This window comes from Brachypodium distachyon, chromosome 1 (genome assembly GCF_000005505.3).
Source record: "Brachypodium distachyon strain Bd21 chromosome 1, Brachypodium_distachyon_v3.0, whole genome shotgun sequence".
Taxonomy (NCBI): Eukaryota; Viridiplantae; Streptophyta; class Magnoliopsida; order Poales; family Poaceae; genus Brachypodium; species Brachypodium distachyon.
The window spans coordinates 29,090,222-29,107,399 of record NC_016131.3 but is presented as its reverse complement, the minus strand read 5'-3'; the positions used below and the strand labels follow the sequence as shown (position 1 = coordinate 29,107,399).

Genomic DNA, 17,178 nt, shown 5'->3' with positions numbered 1-17,178 from the left:
TAAGGGCCTCATTGAATTTTGCGCTGAACTTTGACAAACAATTATTAAAAAAAAATTTGTATGTATAGAAACTTTATACCATTAATAGAGTTTTTCAAAACGAATATAACGATATCTAATGTGTCGCCAAAGTCCCGCATAAAATCCCATGCGGACCTTATTAAACCGGACAGAGGGACTATACCAGTATGTCATGGAATCGAAAAGGTAGAAAGAAAAGTAATCATCAGCACACTAAAAAAAATTAATACAAAATGATCGTGAGGTATAGCCGTTCATTTCACGCGGGTCACCATGCTAGTTAATGGGAAGGGAAATAGGCCAGTTGGAAAACTGTGGTGCCAATTTGTTTTTATCTTTTGCTTGTGTCTTGAGCTATGTGCATTGTAACAATATGCAGGTTGATGATTAGGACTATTTATCGAAAAGACCAGCACAGATCACGTGGAAGCTGCTGCAACACATAAATATGCATGAGTCAGATCCAGAAAACCTCCAGCTGCTGCAACACGATGAATAGTTGCTTACTTTACTGCTCCGAAATCCATAAAACCTCCACCCAGACATGTTAACACGATACAGTACTAAATCAAACCACAAGCAAACCAAGCTCGATATTTGCCTGCAGCATCCGCGTGTCCACGATGAGCAGCGCGGTGGCATCCGCCGGCGGGGACGGCGACGGCGACATCCACGTCCTGATGTTCCCCTTCCTCGCCTTCGGCCACATCAGCCCGTTCGTGCAGCTGGCCCGGAAGCTCGTCGCCGGTAATAACAGGGTGCGGGTCACGTTGCTGTCGGCCGCGGCGAACGTGCCCCGCGTCGAGGCCATGCTGGGCGCGTCCGCGGCCGCCGCGGTGGCCGTGGCGCCGCTGCAGCTCCCGCGCGTGGCGGGGCTCCCCGAGGGCGCCGAGAGCACCGCGGAGGTGTCCGCGGACGGCGCCGAGCTGCTCAAGATCGCCGTGGACGGCACCAGGCCGCAGGTGGCCGCGCTGCTGGCCGAGCTCCGCCCGGACGCCGTGCTCTTCGACTTCGCCACGCCATGGGTCACCGACATCGCCGCGCCCCTCGGAATCAAGGCGCTCCAGTTCTCTGTCTTCGCCGCCGTCGCCGGCGCGTACCTCATGGTCCAGGCGCGCCGCGCTAACAACGGCTCCCTCCCGTCCACGGCCGACGAGCTCGTGTCGGCCCCCGCAGGCTTCCCGCCGTCTTCGGCTCTGGCCACGGTGCCGGCGTACCAGGCCGCGGACTTTAAATACGTGTACACAGCCTTCCACGGCATGCCGTGCGTGTACGACCGCGTCGTGGCCGGCATCGAAGCCTGCGACGCGCTCGTGGTGAAGACGTGCGCCGAGATGGAAGGCGCCTACATCGACTACCTGGCCGCCCAGTTCGGCAAGCCGGTGCTCGTCACGGGCCTCGTGGTGCCGGATCCACCGCAGGGGGAGCTCGAGGAACCATGGGCGACCTGGCTCAGCACGTTCCCGGACAACGCCGCCGTGTTCGCCTCCTTCGGGAGCGAGACGTTCCTCCCGGCCGCCGCGGCCACGGAGCTCCTCCTCGGGCTAGAGGCCAGCAAGCGGCCGTTCCTCGCCGTGCTCAACTTCCCCAGGGGGGCGGATGTAGAGGCGGAGCTGAGGAAATGCGTGCCGCCGGGGTTCGAGGAGAGGGTGAAGGGGAGAGGCGCGGTGCACACGGGGTGGGTGCAGCAGCAGCACATCCTGCGGCACGCCAGCGTGGGGTGCTTCGTCAACCATGCCGGGCTGAGCTCCGTCGTGGAGGGGCTCGTGGCGGGATGCCGGCTCGTGCTGCTGCCGATGAAGGGCGACCAGTACCTCAATGCCGCGCTCGCCGCCAGGGAGCTCCGCGTCGGGGTGGAGGTCGCGCGGCGTGCCGAGGACGGGTGGTTCGGGCGCGACGACGTGGCCGCGGCGGTGGCGGAGGCGGAGGCGGACGGAGGGTGCCGGGAGGGGAAGAAGTGGGTGGAGTTCTTGATGGACGGCGCCGTGCAGAGGAGGTTTGTTGACGATTTCATTGTCGGTCTCAGAAATCTTGTGAGGGCCTGACAGGACAGCAACGATCCTGGTCATTGCCTGTTAATGCCGTCAAATAAGTCTTGGCTCTTGTAATTCACAGAATCTAGAGCTCTCTGAGATTTTGTCAAATAAGTCTTGGCTCTTGTAATTCACAGAATTTAGAGCTCTCTGAGATTTTGTGTCGGTTGTTGCAAAGCACTGTCGTAGTTGTGGACGACGAGTTGACGACCGATGACCGCAGATGGCCGTAGGGCGGGATTAGATCGGCGCTGGCGCGAGCAGGTCGACGCATGGCGGCAGCGAGAACGTGGGGCTCCAGCAGTCCAGCTGCTCCAGCTACTCATAGTGGCCCGCACAATGGCCTCCAATAGAGTTGCTGTGGCTAGAAGCAGGTTACGGGGTGAAGATATATACTACCGTCCGTTTGGCAGTTTCACCTTCAAATTTGAAAATAGAATGGTGAGTGTTGACAAATTTGAACAAATGAGAAGGGTCAGGATAATTGGTTTGGGTTGTTGTCCGTATATCTCAAGTGGACAAACGTGCGAATGGGGAGGAAATGAGGCTCCCTTTAGAGATGCCCTAAGCAAACATGTTTTTTGTTCTAAAAATCTGATTCATCGTACGTGGAAGAGTGCTATAGGTTAATCTGGAGTGAACAGATGAAATGGTGCATCAATCGGTACGTATTAGTACGACAGAGTTGCACATTGATTAGTTCGTTGAAGCATCCAAAGTCATGCGCTTTAATTCGACTGTAGAGTGTAGTAGGCTGGTCCTCTTCGTACTAGTACTAGGTACTGAACCTAAATGAAAATGGCAAAGCATTTAGAAGTATTTTTTTAAGGAAAAATGATGCATTCAGACACCTTTTTTGCACTACGGTTTTGCTCGTGCCACATGGTTAACCATGCAGATGCTTTATGGCTTCACCCACCCAAATAGTTAAATAGTGCTCTTGTTTGCTGACCGGTAGCAGTAACAACTAACATATGCACTTAGCAGTAACAACTAACATATGTTCAGCAACTAGCTTATGAAAATTTGATAGCAAGCTTATGGAAATTGTTAAATAGTGCTCTTGTTTCTTAAATTATTGTTTTCTTTGACCGAGCCTTTGACCAAGAATTACTCTAGCAACGTTCGACTTATGTGATACAAACTAGTACAATGACCATGCGCTGTCACGGGGCTCTGAACGTCAAACATAATATGCGAAAATTCACATGTATTGAAAAGTCAACAGCATAATCTTCTGATCTAAGTCTCGTAATCATGGAAATACATGGATCTTTGCCAAACTACTAATTTGCATAAGAAAATAAAATCAAATTCATTCTGGGAAATTGTCCTTGACAAATGAATGAGCGATGCCAATGCTTTTCTCCTATCGGTTCGTTACATGGTTCATGAATCAGATATCGAACTCAAGACAAACCGGATCGAAATCTAGATTGGCCGATTGGAATTGGAGTTCAACGATGTTTTGAAAGTATCCGATAATTATGAGTCAATCATATGAACATAAATTTATCCTCATTGTAGAAGTGTCTAAAAACTGGCACGATTAGAGAGATCTCACCTGGATTCTTACCTAATATTCTCCATTCTCAAGCAAGCAAATTAGCAAAATACAGTACACCTTGGACGAAGCTCTTTATTTTTCCTAGATTCCAGTTGGCTGTCCAAGTGATTGTGCAAGACACCAAGAGTAAACTTTGAAACGGTCTTTCTTCTGCAAATGAAAACATAGAGTAGTTTAATCACAACTGTCCAGATATCAGTAAAGTCCTAAAAGATACAATGTCTGGTGTCGAGTCAAACAATTTTTTTCCATCTAGCCAAAAAAAGAAGAAGATTTTTTTCCACCATTGTGAATATGAGTCAAGGACGTGCGGGCAATTGGAACAGCTGGTCAGACAATGTTTCATGCATGACTGTCTAATATAAGAAGTGGGCTTCTGCATAACCCTATTTCTTTATTTTCCTTGTTTCAAAACTCAACTATGTTATGAAATTGTTTATTTTTATTGCTTGTTTTTGAATAATTATTTTTTGAAACTGTGTTTTTGAGTTATGCAGGTCAATCTCTTGTTGATTATTACCTTTATACCCTGCACTGTCCTACAATATGATGACGACACTTTAATCTTACCCAAGCCTCCCTAGAAGCTGCTCCTGAACTAAAGATAATCCTTCAACAATTTTCCCTAGCTACCGGTCAGCAAATAAACTACCACAAAACTACGTTCATTTCCAATGTTCGTAGATCATATGATACGATTACACAACAAATGACTGACATCATCGAAACCAAAATCTTCTCCTTTCCACAAACTAGCCTCGGCTTATCCCTGTATCCGCAAAAAATTCATTCCGCTGGCTTGCTATCCGTGGTTCATAAATGTGACAAATACTTATCTGGTTGGAGTGCTTCCCTCCTACCCAAAGGCGGCAGACTTGTTCTAGCTTCTTCTGTTCTCGACAACCTTCCAACTTACTGCATGGCATCGTTCTGCCTTCCAAATCAGTCGGTTGAAAAGATAGATAATGTCCGCAAAGCTTTCTTTTGGGTTGCGGAGGATTCATGTTCTGGTTCTCAATGCCTTTTTGCTTGGAATAGAGTTTGCGTTCCAAAGTGTTCTGGTGGTCTTGGGATTTAAAACCTTGAAGTTCAAAATATTGCACTTCTCATGAAATTTGAAGATGCGGAGTGGCTAGCAGTGGCACGGCTCCAACCGCTGCTCCGGTTCTCAAATGAGGAGCGTCCGGCTCTCCTCTGACGCTTCGAGAGGAGGCTCATTGAGCCACACTGATTATTGGGATTGCCATATGGTTCCCAAATCCAGTGGCAATGTTGTTGTCCTCAAAATGTGTACCAATCACCTCTAGGATTTAGGTTTTAGGATTTTAAGGTTATTGTATTCAAAATTTAGTAATGAATTGAGCAAGTTTAAATTTCAGTAGCTTGCCATATGCTTCCCAAGTGGATCGTCCCGCTGGACTCATTCTGCGACCCAAACAGACAAATGCCCAACGGTGACACCTACTGTGTCCGTGACCGCATACAGTTTCTGTCCGTTTTGAGTCCTAATCTGACACACTGCAAATCCACTACCACCTGGCGACACGTCACAGTACACATGACAAAAACGGACCGCTCAAACCCACACGTACTGAGCGCTACAGTACAAATCAGAACAGTTCATCTGGCGGACGTGACACGACGCACCGCACGCCCTTTCTTCCCCTTACGCTGGTGTTAATTAGCTTTATACTGGTGTTAAGTCTTGGCCGTAAAGACTAATTAAGAGAGACCTGGACAGAACACGTGGAAGCTGCAGCAACACAGAATTACAATTCAAGTCCACATCCTTAGGGCAGTCCCAGCGCTCGTCCCTTCACTGTCGTCCCGTAGCCGTCAAGTCACCTACGAACGAGTGTTCCGCAACGCGTCGTTTTTGTTGGCCGTACCTACATTAAATGATCGTTACGATCTTTTATGCATCCTCTTCCTTCACTCCCAGCTCCCACGTCTGTCTGTCTCTCGCAACCACCTCCCCAGCTCCCCTCCCCCTTCTCTCTATACTTATTAGATCTAAAAAAGCTGGCTTCATGGACGGTGCTAGAATTTGTGAATGGCAAAAATGGATTTCCATTTGCTGCTGGCAGAGTACGAATTGCTGCAGCCTGTTCATGGTGCACGGCGAGCCCCGAGCTAGCCATCTCCCACAGATTGAGCAGTGTCTACAGCAAGAACTGATGCACACCATGTGTGGAGGAGAGAAGCTCCCTGCGGCAGCAGAGTTGGTTAGGAGACAAGAGGGGTCGAGGAGCAGGAACATCGACGGCCGTACGCGGCGTCAACGTACGGTGACGGACAAGGGAAAAACGACGAACGACTGGGACGGAGGGCGGCTGGGATTGGTGCAGCAGTGGGAGGGGCCCGAAGGAGACCGGCGCGCAGCAAGGTTGGCGAGGTTCCGTCGGAGAAGAATAGCCGCACAAGATGGATGGGAATTAATGCGCGCGTGGCTGTGCGGGCTAAGTATCGTCGCTTGCACAAGAATCGAGCGCTGGGAGAGGCCTTAAAACCTCGGACCATCCATGTTCAGCTAGCGTCCTTACTTACAGCTCGAAAAGCCATAACACCTCCACCCAGACATGTTATCATCATAAACACAAACCACAAAGCAAACTAAGCTCGATACTCGCTTGCAGCATCCAAGTATATATCCACGATGAGCAGCGCAGTGGCATCCGCCGCCGGCGACGGCGACGGCGACATCCACGTCCTGATGTTCCCCTTCCTCGCCTTCGGCCACATCAGCCCGTTCGTGCAGCTGGCGCGCAAGCTCGTGGCTAACGGGGTGCGGGTCACGCTGCTGTCGGCCGCGGCGAACGTGCCCCGCGTCGAGGCCATGCTGGGCTTTTCGTCCGCGGCCGCGGTGGCCGTGGTGCCGCTGCAGCTCCCGCGCGTGGCGGGGCTCCCCGAGGGCGCCGAGAGCACCGCGGAGGTGTCCGCGGACGGCGCCGAGCTGCTCAAGATCGCCCTCGACGGCACCAGGCCGCAGGTGGCAGCGCTGCTCGCGGAGCTCCGCCCGGACGCCGTGCTGTTCGACTTCGCCACGCCATGGATCACCGACATCACCGCGCCTCTGGGCGTCAAGGCGCTCCACTTCTCCGTGTTCGCGGCCGTCGTCCGCGCGTACTTGATGGTCCCAGCGCGCCGCGTTAACGGCTCCCTCCCGTCCACGGCCGACGAGCTCGCCTCAGGCCCCGCAGGCTTCCCGCCGTCTTCAGCTCTGCTGGGCACCGTGCCGCCCTACCAGGCCGCGGGCTTTAAATACGTGTACACAGCCTTCCACGGCATGCCGTGCGTGTACGACCGCGTCGTGGCCGGCATCGAAGCCTGCGACGCGCTCGTGGTGAAGACGTGCGCCGAGATGGAAGGCGCCTACATCGACTACCTGGCCGCCCAGTTCGGCAAGCCGGTGCTCGTCACGGGCCTCGTGGTGCCGGATCCACCGCAGGGGGAGCTCGAGGAACCATGGGCGACCTGGCTCAGCACGTTCCCGGACAACGCCGCCGTGTTCGCCTCCTTCGGGAGCGAGACGTTCCTCCCGGCCGCCGCGGCCACGGAGCTCCTCCTCGGGCTAGAGGCCAGCAAGCGGCCGTTCCTCGCCGTGCTCAACTTCCCCAGGGGGGCGGATGTAGAGGCGGAGCTGAGGAAATGCGTGCCGCCGGGGTTCGAGGAGAGGGTGAAGGGGAGAGGCGCGGTGCACACGGGGTGGGTGCAGCAGCAGCACATCCTGCGGCACGCCAGCGTGGGGTGCTTCGTCAACCATGCCGGGCTGAGCTCCGTCGTGGAGGGGCTCGTGGCCGGATGCCGGCTCGTGCTGCTGCCGATGAAGGGCGACCAGTACCTGAACGCCGCGCTCGCCGCCAGGGAGCTCCGCGTCGGGGTGGAGGTCGCGCGGCGTGGCCTCGACGGGTGGTTCGGGGCCGAGGACGTGGCCGCGGCGGTGGCGGAGGCTGAGACGGACGTGGGGTGCGGGGAGGGGAAGAAGTGGGTCGAGTTCTTGATGGACGCCGCCGTGCAGAAGAGGTTCGTTGATGATTTCATTGCCGGTCTCAAAGATCTTGTGAAAGCCTGACAAGACAGCAAGGAGCCTGGTCTTTTTACTGGGTCGGTCAAATAAGTCTGGGCTCTTGTAATAACTCTCAATCCGAAGGGAACGATTTCTCCCGTATAATTTGCGTTTTCTCAACGATGCATGTTTTTTGGAGTGTACCCTGTCAGCGTCGTCGCCCCCCCTCTTCCCGTGCTTTTTCGCTTTGCCGTGCACCCGGGGGGCGCTCCCTCCCCGGGACCGTTCGTTTCTGCTGCGCGCCTGTGTCGTTTCTAAGCGTGTTGCCGACGTTTCTGCGTCGTTTTTGGGTTTCTCTGTGCGTCGGGTTTCCCGGGATTCTGGCTGTTCGTGCTGCTCGCGTTCGTTTCTTGTTGTGCCTCCTGCTGCTCCCGTCGTCACGCTGGGCTCCTAGTCCATCGACGGACTAACACCCACGGGCCTCCGGCTTCCCCTTCACGGGAAAAAATTCCGACGACGACCGCTCAACTAGTCCCGAAACGCTCACATCGTGCGCGCGAGGCGAGTTGGTGGATAGGCCGGCCCAGTTCCGTGGGTGGGGTTGGCTAGGCGTTGGTGACAAGGGCGTCAATATTGGGCCGTTGAGGCCCGTTGGTAAATTCGGCCTTTTTTCTTTACTCCGTCTCCGTCCGTCCTGGCACTTTGCGTAGGTTGTCGATACGTTCTGAAGTGGCAGCACTGCAGACTCCAGCTCCAGCGCAGAGCAAAGCTCCTTTTTTAAAAACACAATACAGAACTTACCTCCCCGATAAACCGTTCATACTGACGGGCGAATGTTCTCCTCTACGAGAAGATGCAGCCCCACTGAGCTACCGCAGGATGTAAATTCTTTACGACTCTGCTCGCACCGAGATTAACCATACAAATAGAGACACTTTGTAATTTACATATTACTTCTACATGTGTTCCTTTCCTTGGATTCCTGGGCCGTCAGTAGTTATTAAATAAACAAACATCCCTCCTTGATTCATCTTCGCGGTCGCACGACCCTCTCCATCGGGATCTGTGCGGCGCATCGATCATATGCCGCGCAGTTATGCTAGAGACCCCGGCCCGTTGTGCTACCAGTATTGTACTCTCTGCAGCATAAAGAACAATCAGACAGCTCATTATGCATGCCTAAGTGCAGATCGCTGATAGGATCATCGTCCCTATCCGTTCTCCAGAAGGGTTAAAGAGGCTCCCTCTCCGGCAGGAGTCATGTGTCCCCGGGGGGCGAAGGCACGCAGCCGTACCGATCGAGCCCTTGCATCTTGCATCCACGCGCGCCAACAGCTGTTGATGAGCCGGGAGTTCGTGCAAAAGGCTATGCATTTTTGGCGCTTTTCGTCCTCCACGCGATCAATCTTGCTGGCGGATTTTTGACTATTGATATACGAATGCGTAGCTAGAGCAGTAAACAGCGGGAGTAGTTCAGTACCTGGAACGAAGAGGACGCGGGTGTTGTTGTTGTCTTTGCAGAAACAGAATGCGTCATTAAATTACTTAGCCCCATCACCGTCAATCATTTGCCCAGATTGCGAAATTCCCTTGCTTAAAGTTTGAACTAAGCGCGTCCGCCGCAAGTGTCAATTACATTTACTTCCCCGAGACGGCCGGCTCGGATCCCCGTGTACATCACTGCAGCAGAAGCATTCTCTGCTACTTCGTCAATGTTCAGAAGAAAACATCAACAGTCTCATATTCCTGTTGCCTGAGGAGCAGAAAGTTCGATCGGTAAAAGTAAACAGCCAGCAGCACCTAGACTGCCACCAGCCATGTCTTCGGTCCACGCGTTCACGTGGTTCCATCACGTGATCCCGGCAAAAAGATCGCGATCGCAGGTTAAAGAAAACAGGGCAGGTTTAGTCCTTGGAACCAACTAACACTAGTATTATCATCAGTCGTCAGTGTGAAGTTCAGAAAGAAAAGAATACACCAGCACTGGTCACTCACGGTCCAGAGCCAAAAGTGTTTGATCGATCCAGTACAGTCAAAGCTGCAGCACATGACACCCCTGACTTCTCCCTGTGGGAAGGCGGATTAGATAATTCATCGGCACATGAATTCCCACTGCTCTGACGCGCTGATTAACAACAACATCTTGGTTAGTTGCAGCGCATACCGGCCAGTTCGGGTTCAGATCATCAGCATCCAAATCCGTTTACATTTCAAGTTCCGGTGGCGCTAGCAGCTGAAAAAACTTTGCATTTGCTGATTTATCGTACTTTACTGATGAAGGCTGCAACTTAATTACAGGTGCCTTGCCGTTGCAAGAAAACAGTGCAGCAAGATCTCACGTACTGAATTTGAATCACGGAAGCAACACCTTCGGACTCGGTTCCCGCGCGCCTCCGGGATCCGACCCGCTTAGGACCGCCGCTTGCTACACCTGCTAGTCGCTACTAGTAGCTGCCACTGGAAATAAAACCCTCGGCAAAGCCCACGTTAACTCCCACCACCTCTCCTCGATCTTTGCTCCGATCCCCACGCCCCATCCACCCACCACCCTTCTTCTTTCCTTCCTCGCTGCAGTCTGCACACTGTCCCAGAAGAACAAACCAAGCCAAACCGCACACGGGAACCGAGATGAGCTCTTCTCCCAGGAATGGTTGTCCGGTGGCACCGCTGCCACTCATTCTACTGATGTTGCTGCTACTTCTGTCGACTTCCTCGGCGTCCGCGGAGCTGGGTGACGCGAGTGTCATCAGGCCGCGCGGGGCACGGCGGATGCTGGTGTCTCCGCCGGCGACGTACGCGTCGAGTCGGCTCAGGGCCGAGCGGCAGCAGATGCGGGTCGGCGGCGAGAAGAAGCACTTCGACAACGTCGCCGCCAGCTTCGGCCGCCGGAGGATACCCCATTCCGGCTTTAATCCCGTCCATAACCGATAAAATCGAGGTAACCTTCATGCCCGCGCCCTCTTCCAGCTCATTAATTTGTGTGATCTGAATGTACTAGTTAAAACTTTTTCTAAGACAGATTATTACCCTTATAGCCTGGCTTCCATCGGCTGATTTTCTGCATGTGGTGTCTTGTTAATCTCAGGAAACGGACTGCACGGTCACGTGACCGGCCGGGGCCGAAGTGGCAAGGGTACAAAGGATCAGAAGGAAGACACGACGTACAACGGAGATCCAGCTTAGGGTCGTCGCATCTGTGTGTAAAAACCTTTTCAATTTTGTAGTGCTAGTTTTTCTTTTTTTGCATTTTATAGATATTTCTTGTGTAAGTTAAGTTAGATGTGTAGCTAGTCGGATGGGAGATGGCTGGCCATGGCAAGCTCTTTTTTTTTCCTCCATGTTGGTACTTGTTTCATGGTAGTTCTTTCGTTGAATTTAGCAGATGAAGTATAAGTTGGATGGTTCAGAAACTAGTATTGCATTGCCTTCCGGTTAATTTTTTGAATTGTATCAACTATCATCGAAATACACTAGGATAGGTTACTGCTTGCACTAGTAACATCTAAGAAAACAAAATTCGACGGAGAAAGTCTTCAAAAAAGAGAGTAGAAAACCTAGTTAGAACAATGCAGCCGTAGGCCTGTGGGCTATGGGCAAGCAGTACATATGTGTGCAAGACTGAAAAAGGACACTTGGCCCGGCCCAGGTAAAACAGGCCCAGTTTTCCGTGTCTCTGACGGGCCGAGAACAGTAAGTTGCACTGTTTCGTTTCTTAACTTCAGTTTCAGTCCCCCTCAAAAAAAAAAACTTCAGTTTCAGTAACCTCTCTCCAAAGAAAAAAACAGAACACTTCAATTTCAGTGCTCAAACTGTCAAACGCCGAGTAGTCTACTGAAAACCAGTACTGCTCGTCCAAAAAAAAAGAGTACTGCTGCCAAACGTAATACGGAGTACTAATCTGAAACCATATTCTTTGAACAAATAATTTCTTCCTCAACTGCCCTGCGGGAAGCTAAGTACGTACAGACCAAGGTTCCTCTGGCGCTGTGATAGAAATGACATGCTGTACACCAATCAAGGGCTTATCCGGTCGTTTTTGGATCCAAAATCTTTGGAAATCAGCTCAGATAGTTTTGCTTTATTAAATCCTAGGAACTCACAAAGCAATCCCAACCGATCCATCACCCCCATGAAAAAAAAATGCTCTCTCGACTGAGTGTTCCCCCACGTCTTTCAGGCTCTGCGAAAAGTCTGTGATTATCCATCATCAGACGTCTGACGCCTCTCTGAAGATGAATCCATGCTTAAGAGTCAAAGTGCATCGCAATTAATTTCTGATTTCATCTCCTCGATCACCCCCATTGCAAGCCCAAAACACTCAAGATCGCGACCTGCAGGGCCAGAGCGCTCCATTTCCAGTTTTTTCACCGTTTCACGGATGCGGGTGAGGCTGATGTGGTGCTGACGGTGTCGACGTTGTCGAGCCAGCTGACCACCTCCTGGATGGCCGGCCGGCTGAAGGGCATGGCGTCGACGCAGAGACAAGCAAGGTCGAGCACGTACAACATCTGCGCTTCGTCTCCCTTGAGCCTCGGGTCCAGCGCCTCCGCCTGCTTCCCCTCCGCCCTCATCCGCGTCACCCAGCCGACCAGGTCCCCGCTCTGCCGGCCGACCTCCACGGGCCGCCTCCCCGTGAGCAGCTCCAGCAGCACGACGCCGAAGCTGTACACGTCGCCCCGGAGCGTGGCCACCCACGCCTGCCCGTACTCCGGCGGGATGTACCCGAGAGTCCCCACCAGCTCCGTCGTCACGTGCGTCCTGTCCGGCGAGATGAGCCTGGCCAGCCCGAAGTCCGCCACCCGGGCCTGCCATCGCTCGTCCAGGAGGATGTTGCTGGACTTGATGTCCCGGTGCACGATCTGCGGCGTGCACCGCTCGTGGATGTGCAGCAGGCCCCGGCTCGCCCCGCGCGCGATCCTCAGCCTCGCCGCCCAGTCCATGATGCTGCCGCTGTCGTGGTCGTCGTGGAGCCGGTCGTGGAGGCTGCCGTTGGCCATGTACGGGTACAGCAGCAGCCGAAGCCTGCCGCGGATGCAGAACCCCTGCAGCGGCACCAGGTTCTCGTGCCGCGTCAGAGAGAGAGCCTCCACCTCCGCCCGGAACTCGCGCTCCACCAGGCACATGTCCCCGTTGAGCTTCTTCACGGCGAGTCTCGCGCCGCCCTCCATCTCGGCTAGGAACACCAGCCCGTAGCCGCCCGTCCCGATGATCCTCGACGGGCTGAAGTTGTTGGTCGCCTTCATGATGTCCGTGAACGTGATGCTCTGCGCCGCCGTCCCGGCTTCCTCCGACATGAACAGGATCGTGTCCTTGGAGTCCTCGCCGTGCAGCTCCGACATGGAGTCGGCGAACAGGGACGCCTCCGCGCATTTCCCGCCGTCGCTGACGGATCCGTTCGACATGACCCTCCTGATGCCGATCACGGCGAGCCCGAGCAGGACGACGAGCGCGATCACCCCGAAGCAGACTCCGAGAACGATGGCGACGAGTGCCCTTTTGCCGATGGTCCTCCTCGATGAGGAAAGCTTGTTGCCTGTCTCTGTCGCGCTTTTCTTGCCGCAGCGGACCGAGATCGCCGGGCCGCAGAGCTTCGGGTTCGCCGCAAAGCTCGACGGCGGGAACGCGTTGAACTGCCCGCCCGTCGGGATCGGGCCCTCGAAATCGTTGTGCGCGACGTTGAAGCTGGACAGGAAATGGAGCTTGTTGAGCGATTGGGGGATCGGGCCCGTGAGACTGTTCCGGCGCAGGTCGAGGATCTCGAGCTTCGTGAGGCCGCTGAGCTCCGGCGTGATGCCGCCCGAGAGGTTGTTGTGGCTGAGGTCGAGCACCTGGAGCGTCTTCAGCTGCGCAACCTCTGCCGGGATCGCGCCGGAGAAGTAGTTGTCGCTGAGGTTGAGCGTGGCGGCGACGCCGGACATCTGGTAGTACCCGCGGCCGCGCCTGATCTCCGCCCCGTTGTTGGGCGTCAAGGTGAACACGAGCGGAAGATGGCCCGGGTTGAAATCCGCGATGGCTTGCTCTGACGTCAGCAGCGGCAGCTCCATCAGCGACGGTGGTATCTCCCCTGACAGGTGGTTGTCGGACAGGTCGATGTAGTAGAGCTTCTTCATGCCGCCGAGCCAGCTCGGGATCGGGCCGGTGAGCCGGTTCCCGGCGAGGTTCAGGACGTTGAGGTCCTGCAGCTTCGGCAGCCACGGCGGTATCTGGCCCGAAAGGTCGCAGTTCTCCACCACCATGAGCCGCACGCTGCTGAGGTGGTCGCCGACCCAGCCGGCGTCCGGCATGGCCTCGCCGTAGAAGTTGTAGGACACGAGCAGCGCCGCGAGGTCCTTGCAGCCCCGGAGGTTCCAGAACAGGCCGCTGATGTTGGTGAAGGCGTTAACGGTCAACGAGAGGAACTGGAGCTGCCGCAGGTTGCCGATCTCCGGCGCGAGCTGCCCGCTGAGCTCGTTGCCGGCCACGCGCAGCGCCGTCATGGCCGTGCAGGAGTAGATGCTGGGCGGCATGGTGCCGGTGAAGTTGTTGGAGGCCACGTCGAAGACGGCGAGGTCCGCGAGGCCGGAGAAGTCCATGGCACCGAGGTCCCCCACGAAGCTGTTCGACCGAAGGTCCAGGTACCGGAGACCCGTCCAGTTGCTGAGCGCCGGCGGGATCGTGCCTGTCAGGTTGTTCTTGCCGAGCCGGAGCTCCTCCAGCCTTGTGAGCTCGCCGATTGACTCCGGCAGCTCCCCGGTGAGCGCATTGTAGGTGAGATCGAGCTTCACGAGGTTTGTCAGCTCCGCGATCCGCAGGCGGTCGAGCCTCCCTTGTATCTGGTTCGAGGGGAGCGACAGCTGCTGCAGCGGCTTCACGTCGAAGAGGTCGTCTGGTAGCTCTCCGGTGAGGTTGTTGCGGCCGGCGCTGAGGACCCGGAGCTGCGAGCAGTTCCCGAACCCGGGGGAGATGGCCCCGCCAAACGCGTTCAAGGAGAAATCAAGAACGGCGAGCTCCGGGCAGATCGCGCACAGGGACGGGACCGGGACCGGGCCGCCGAAGCTGTTGTTGCTGGCATTGAGCGACACGAGGCTCGGCGTGAGCCGCCAGACAGCGGACGGGAACGGGCCGGATAAATGGTTGCTCGAGACGTCCAGCACCTGTAATAGCCGGAGGCCGGCGGCGGTTGGGACGTCTGGGAGGGAGCCGGAGAGGCGGTTGTAGCTGACGTCGATGACGGCGGCATTGGGCAGGGAGAGCAGCGCCAAGGGGAACGGGCCGGCGAGGCTGTTGCCCGAGAGGTTGAGGTGCGTGAGCGCCGTGAGGTTCGCCAACGATGGCGAGATCTTCCCGCCGAGCCCGCGGCCGGGGAGCGAGACGCGCGTGACGGCGCCGCCGTCGCAGGCGAGGCCCTCCCAGGAGCAGCAGTCCGGCGACCCGCCCTGCCAGGACGAGAAGATGCCGTCGCCGGGGCGCGGCGAGAGGTCGGCGAGGAAGGACAGAAGCGCCGCCCTCTCCCCTTCGTCAACGCACGCGCCGGCGCAGCCGCAGAGCGAGGCCAACAGGAACAGCAACAACACGCACGCTCCCGATGAAATGACAAACCGGCGGCAACAACGACGACGACGAAGAAGACTCAGCTGCATCGTGGCCGGCGTTGGCTTGGCATGCTTCTTCTTCTTCTTCTCAGGTCAGCGAGTGGGAAGAGGAGGAGACAGGAAGGGGAAGCATCCATTGGCGCATGCGCCGATCAGAGAAACAGAAATCGAGTTTAATCCCTTCGGTGTATAGGTTATCCTCCGATCCGATGTGCGCTTGTGCAAAGTCAGCGGCAGGAAGACGTAGTGCTTTGCGAGTCGTCGCGGTGAGCTCTGGCCTCTGGGGATGGGTCAGGTCTGACTTTTGGCGATCTGGCTTTTTCTAGTTTCCGGGGGCGCCTGATTGGGCACGGAAGGGACGGTTTACCTAGTTTAAGACCCCAAGTTGCGATTTGTTTAGGGAGCGCGAGTAGGTTATTATGGTTAGCAGTGTAGAGATGCTGCTGGAGTTAGTCGATGTCACCCGCTTACATGTCGAGATGGGAAGCCTTGCATTTGTTTTCCGTATGTACGGATGGTTGTTTCATTTGTTAAGAAACCACACGAGACACTTGGGGATGGGACACCGCCGGCGGCCAGACGATGTACAACTCGGCACTACTCGTACTCAAACTTCGTGAAGAAGAACATACACTATATAAATTGAAAGTGTTCCTCAAAACAAAAAATGAAAGAATGCGATGGATAAGAAGAATTAACGATGCCATCGTCTCCCACGACGTTCGAAAGCTGTACAGAATTGATTTCGTAAATGGAGCTTGCGCACATGGCTTTATGTGATTTTTGGACGGTGCCGAGCTTTGACTTTAACTTTTCGTGCCGTCAGTTTTTAACGTATCTGTGCCATGTTTTACCATAATCTTTTCTACTAACGTGTGTTTGTATAAAAATCTATACAAATTCACGTCAGTTAACTCTAGACGGAGGGAGTATATACATACCGTTTTCATTGCTGTTTCCTCACTGTCATTTTAGGTCCAAGCTGGATATGAACACTCTTTAACCTCTTGACCGACATTAGCATTTGATGTTGTTAGTGCTGCTAATTACAAGTTATAGTTAAGGCCGATTCCAGTGGAGGATAGTGGTCTCAAGCCTCAGAGGATGTGTTGCTTCGTGCATTTTTTCTTTTAGAGGGTAGGGCGGCCTCCATAAGTACGGAGTACTTTCTTCCCGTCCCGCGATCCGAAAGAGTGAGGGACGGATACCAGGCCAGGCCAGGCTTGGTAGTTCAAAACCGGGCTGTTCCTGGGCCGTGAGGTTGGCAACCCAAATTCGCACGGCCCACCTTCCGTAAACAAAACATCCCCCCCTTCGGCCCTAGCTCGTTCCCTCTCGCCGCCGCACGACGGCACGAACGATCGCACAGGTCGCGCAGCGCGCGCCGCCGGCGCCGGGGACGGAGACGCACACGCGGGGCACCGACTCCATCGTCCTGGCGAGACCTCGCCAATCGCCACGCGGGCGAGCCATCGGGCAACGCGGTGCCGCCTCTGTACCTTGCGGAGAGAAGTGTGAACCAGGGCCTTCCCCCACGACGCTGCGCCCGAGAGCGCGCATGCGGACGTTCACAACTCCACGGCACCGAGGCCGGAAAGGCGTACCAAGCTAGCTGCTCCATGATGGCAAGGCAATGCCGAATTCTACGTGTCTGAACTCTGAACGGTAATGCTTCCAGCTTAAGTTTCTGATTCCGAGAATGCAGTCCCCAGCTCCCCATCTGAGCGGAAATTCTAATTTACCGAGCCCGTACTGGAGTCAAATCGACCGTCGGTTTGCTCGTGGATTTTTTTTTTCATATCCAGAAGTGGGTCCGGCGGCAGGTGGCCAGGTTTGCAATGACCTCACGTGGTGCTAGTTGGGGAAGGCAATGATACACTAACATATTTTGATTTTTGTACAATTTTTTTGAGGATCCAAAGGAACCCAGAATTTGGTGAAATTTTAAGGGTTTGTCTAAGATGGTGTTTCCCACCTACA

The 17,178-nt window shown here is 54.7% G+C and overlaps 3 protein-coding genes and 1 long non-coding RNA gene across 4 annotated transcripts; 3 read left to right on the top strand and 1 right to left on the bottom strand.

Annotated features, from left to right (window-relative positions):
• The first annotated feature begins 464 nt into the window (after window positions 1-464).
• LOC100838538 (anthocyanidin 3-O-glucosyltransferase) lies at window positions 465-2,222 on the top strand. Its single transcript, XM_003560439.4, has one exon. The coding sequence runs from the start codon at window positions 645-647 to the stop codon at window positions 2,064-2,066; it is 1,422 nt and encodes a 473-aa protein (XP_003560487.1). The 5' UTR covers window positions 465-644; the 3' UTR covers window positions 2,067-2,222.
• Window positions 2,223-6,065: 3,843 nt separating this feature from the next.
• Window positions 6,066-7,830, top strand: LOC100838243 (anthocyanidin 3-O-glucosyltransferase). The gene has a single exon (XM_003560438.4). The coding sequence runs from the start codon at window positions 6,278-6,280 to the stop codon at window positions 7,691-7,693; it is 1,416 nt and encodes a 471-aa protein (XP_003560486.1). The 5' UTR covers window positions 6,066-6,277; the 3' UTR covers window positions 7,694-7,830.
• A 2,252-nt stretch (window positions 7,831-10,082) lies between these two features.
• Window positions 10,083-11,037, top strand: LOC112271846. The gene is made up of 2 exons (XR_002965346.1): window positions 10,083-10,565; window positions 10,713-11,037. It is a non-coding gene; the product is annotated as an uncharacterized LOC112271846 (long non-coding RNA).
• Window positions 11,038-11,521: 484 nt separating this feature from the next.
• Window positions 11,522-15,673, bottom strand: LOC100837944 (tyrosine-sulfated glycopeptide receptor 1). The gene has a single exon (XM_003560437.3). The coding sequence runs from the start codon at window positions 15,244-15,246 to the stop codon at window positions 11,992-11,994; it is 3,255 nt and encodes a 1,084-aa protein (XP_003560485.1). The 5' UTR covers window positions 15,247-15,673; the 3' UTR covers window positions 11,522-11,991.
• Window positions 15,674-17,178: the final 1,505 nt, after the last annotated feature.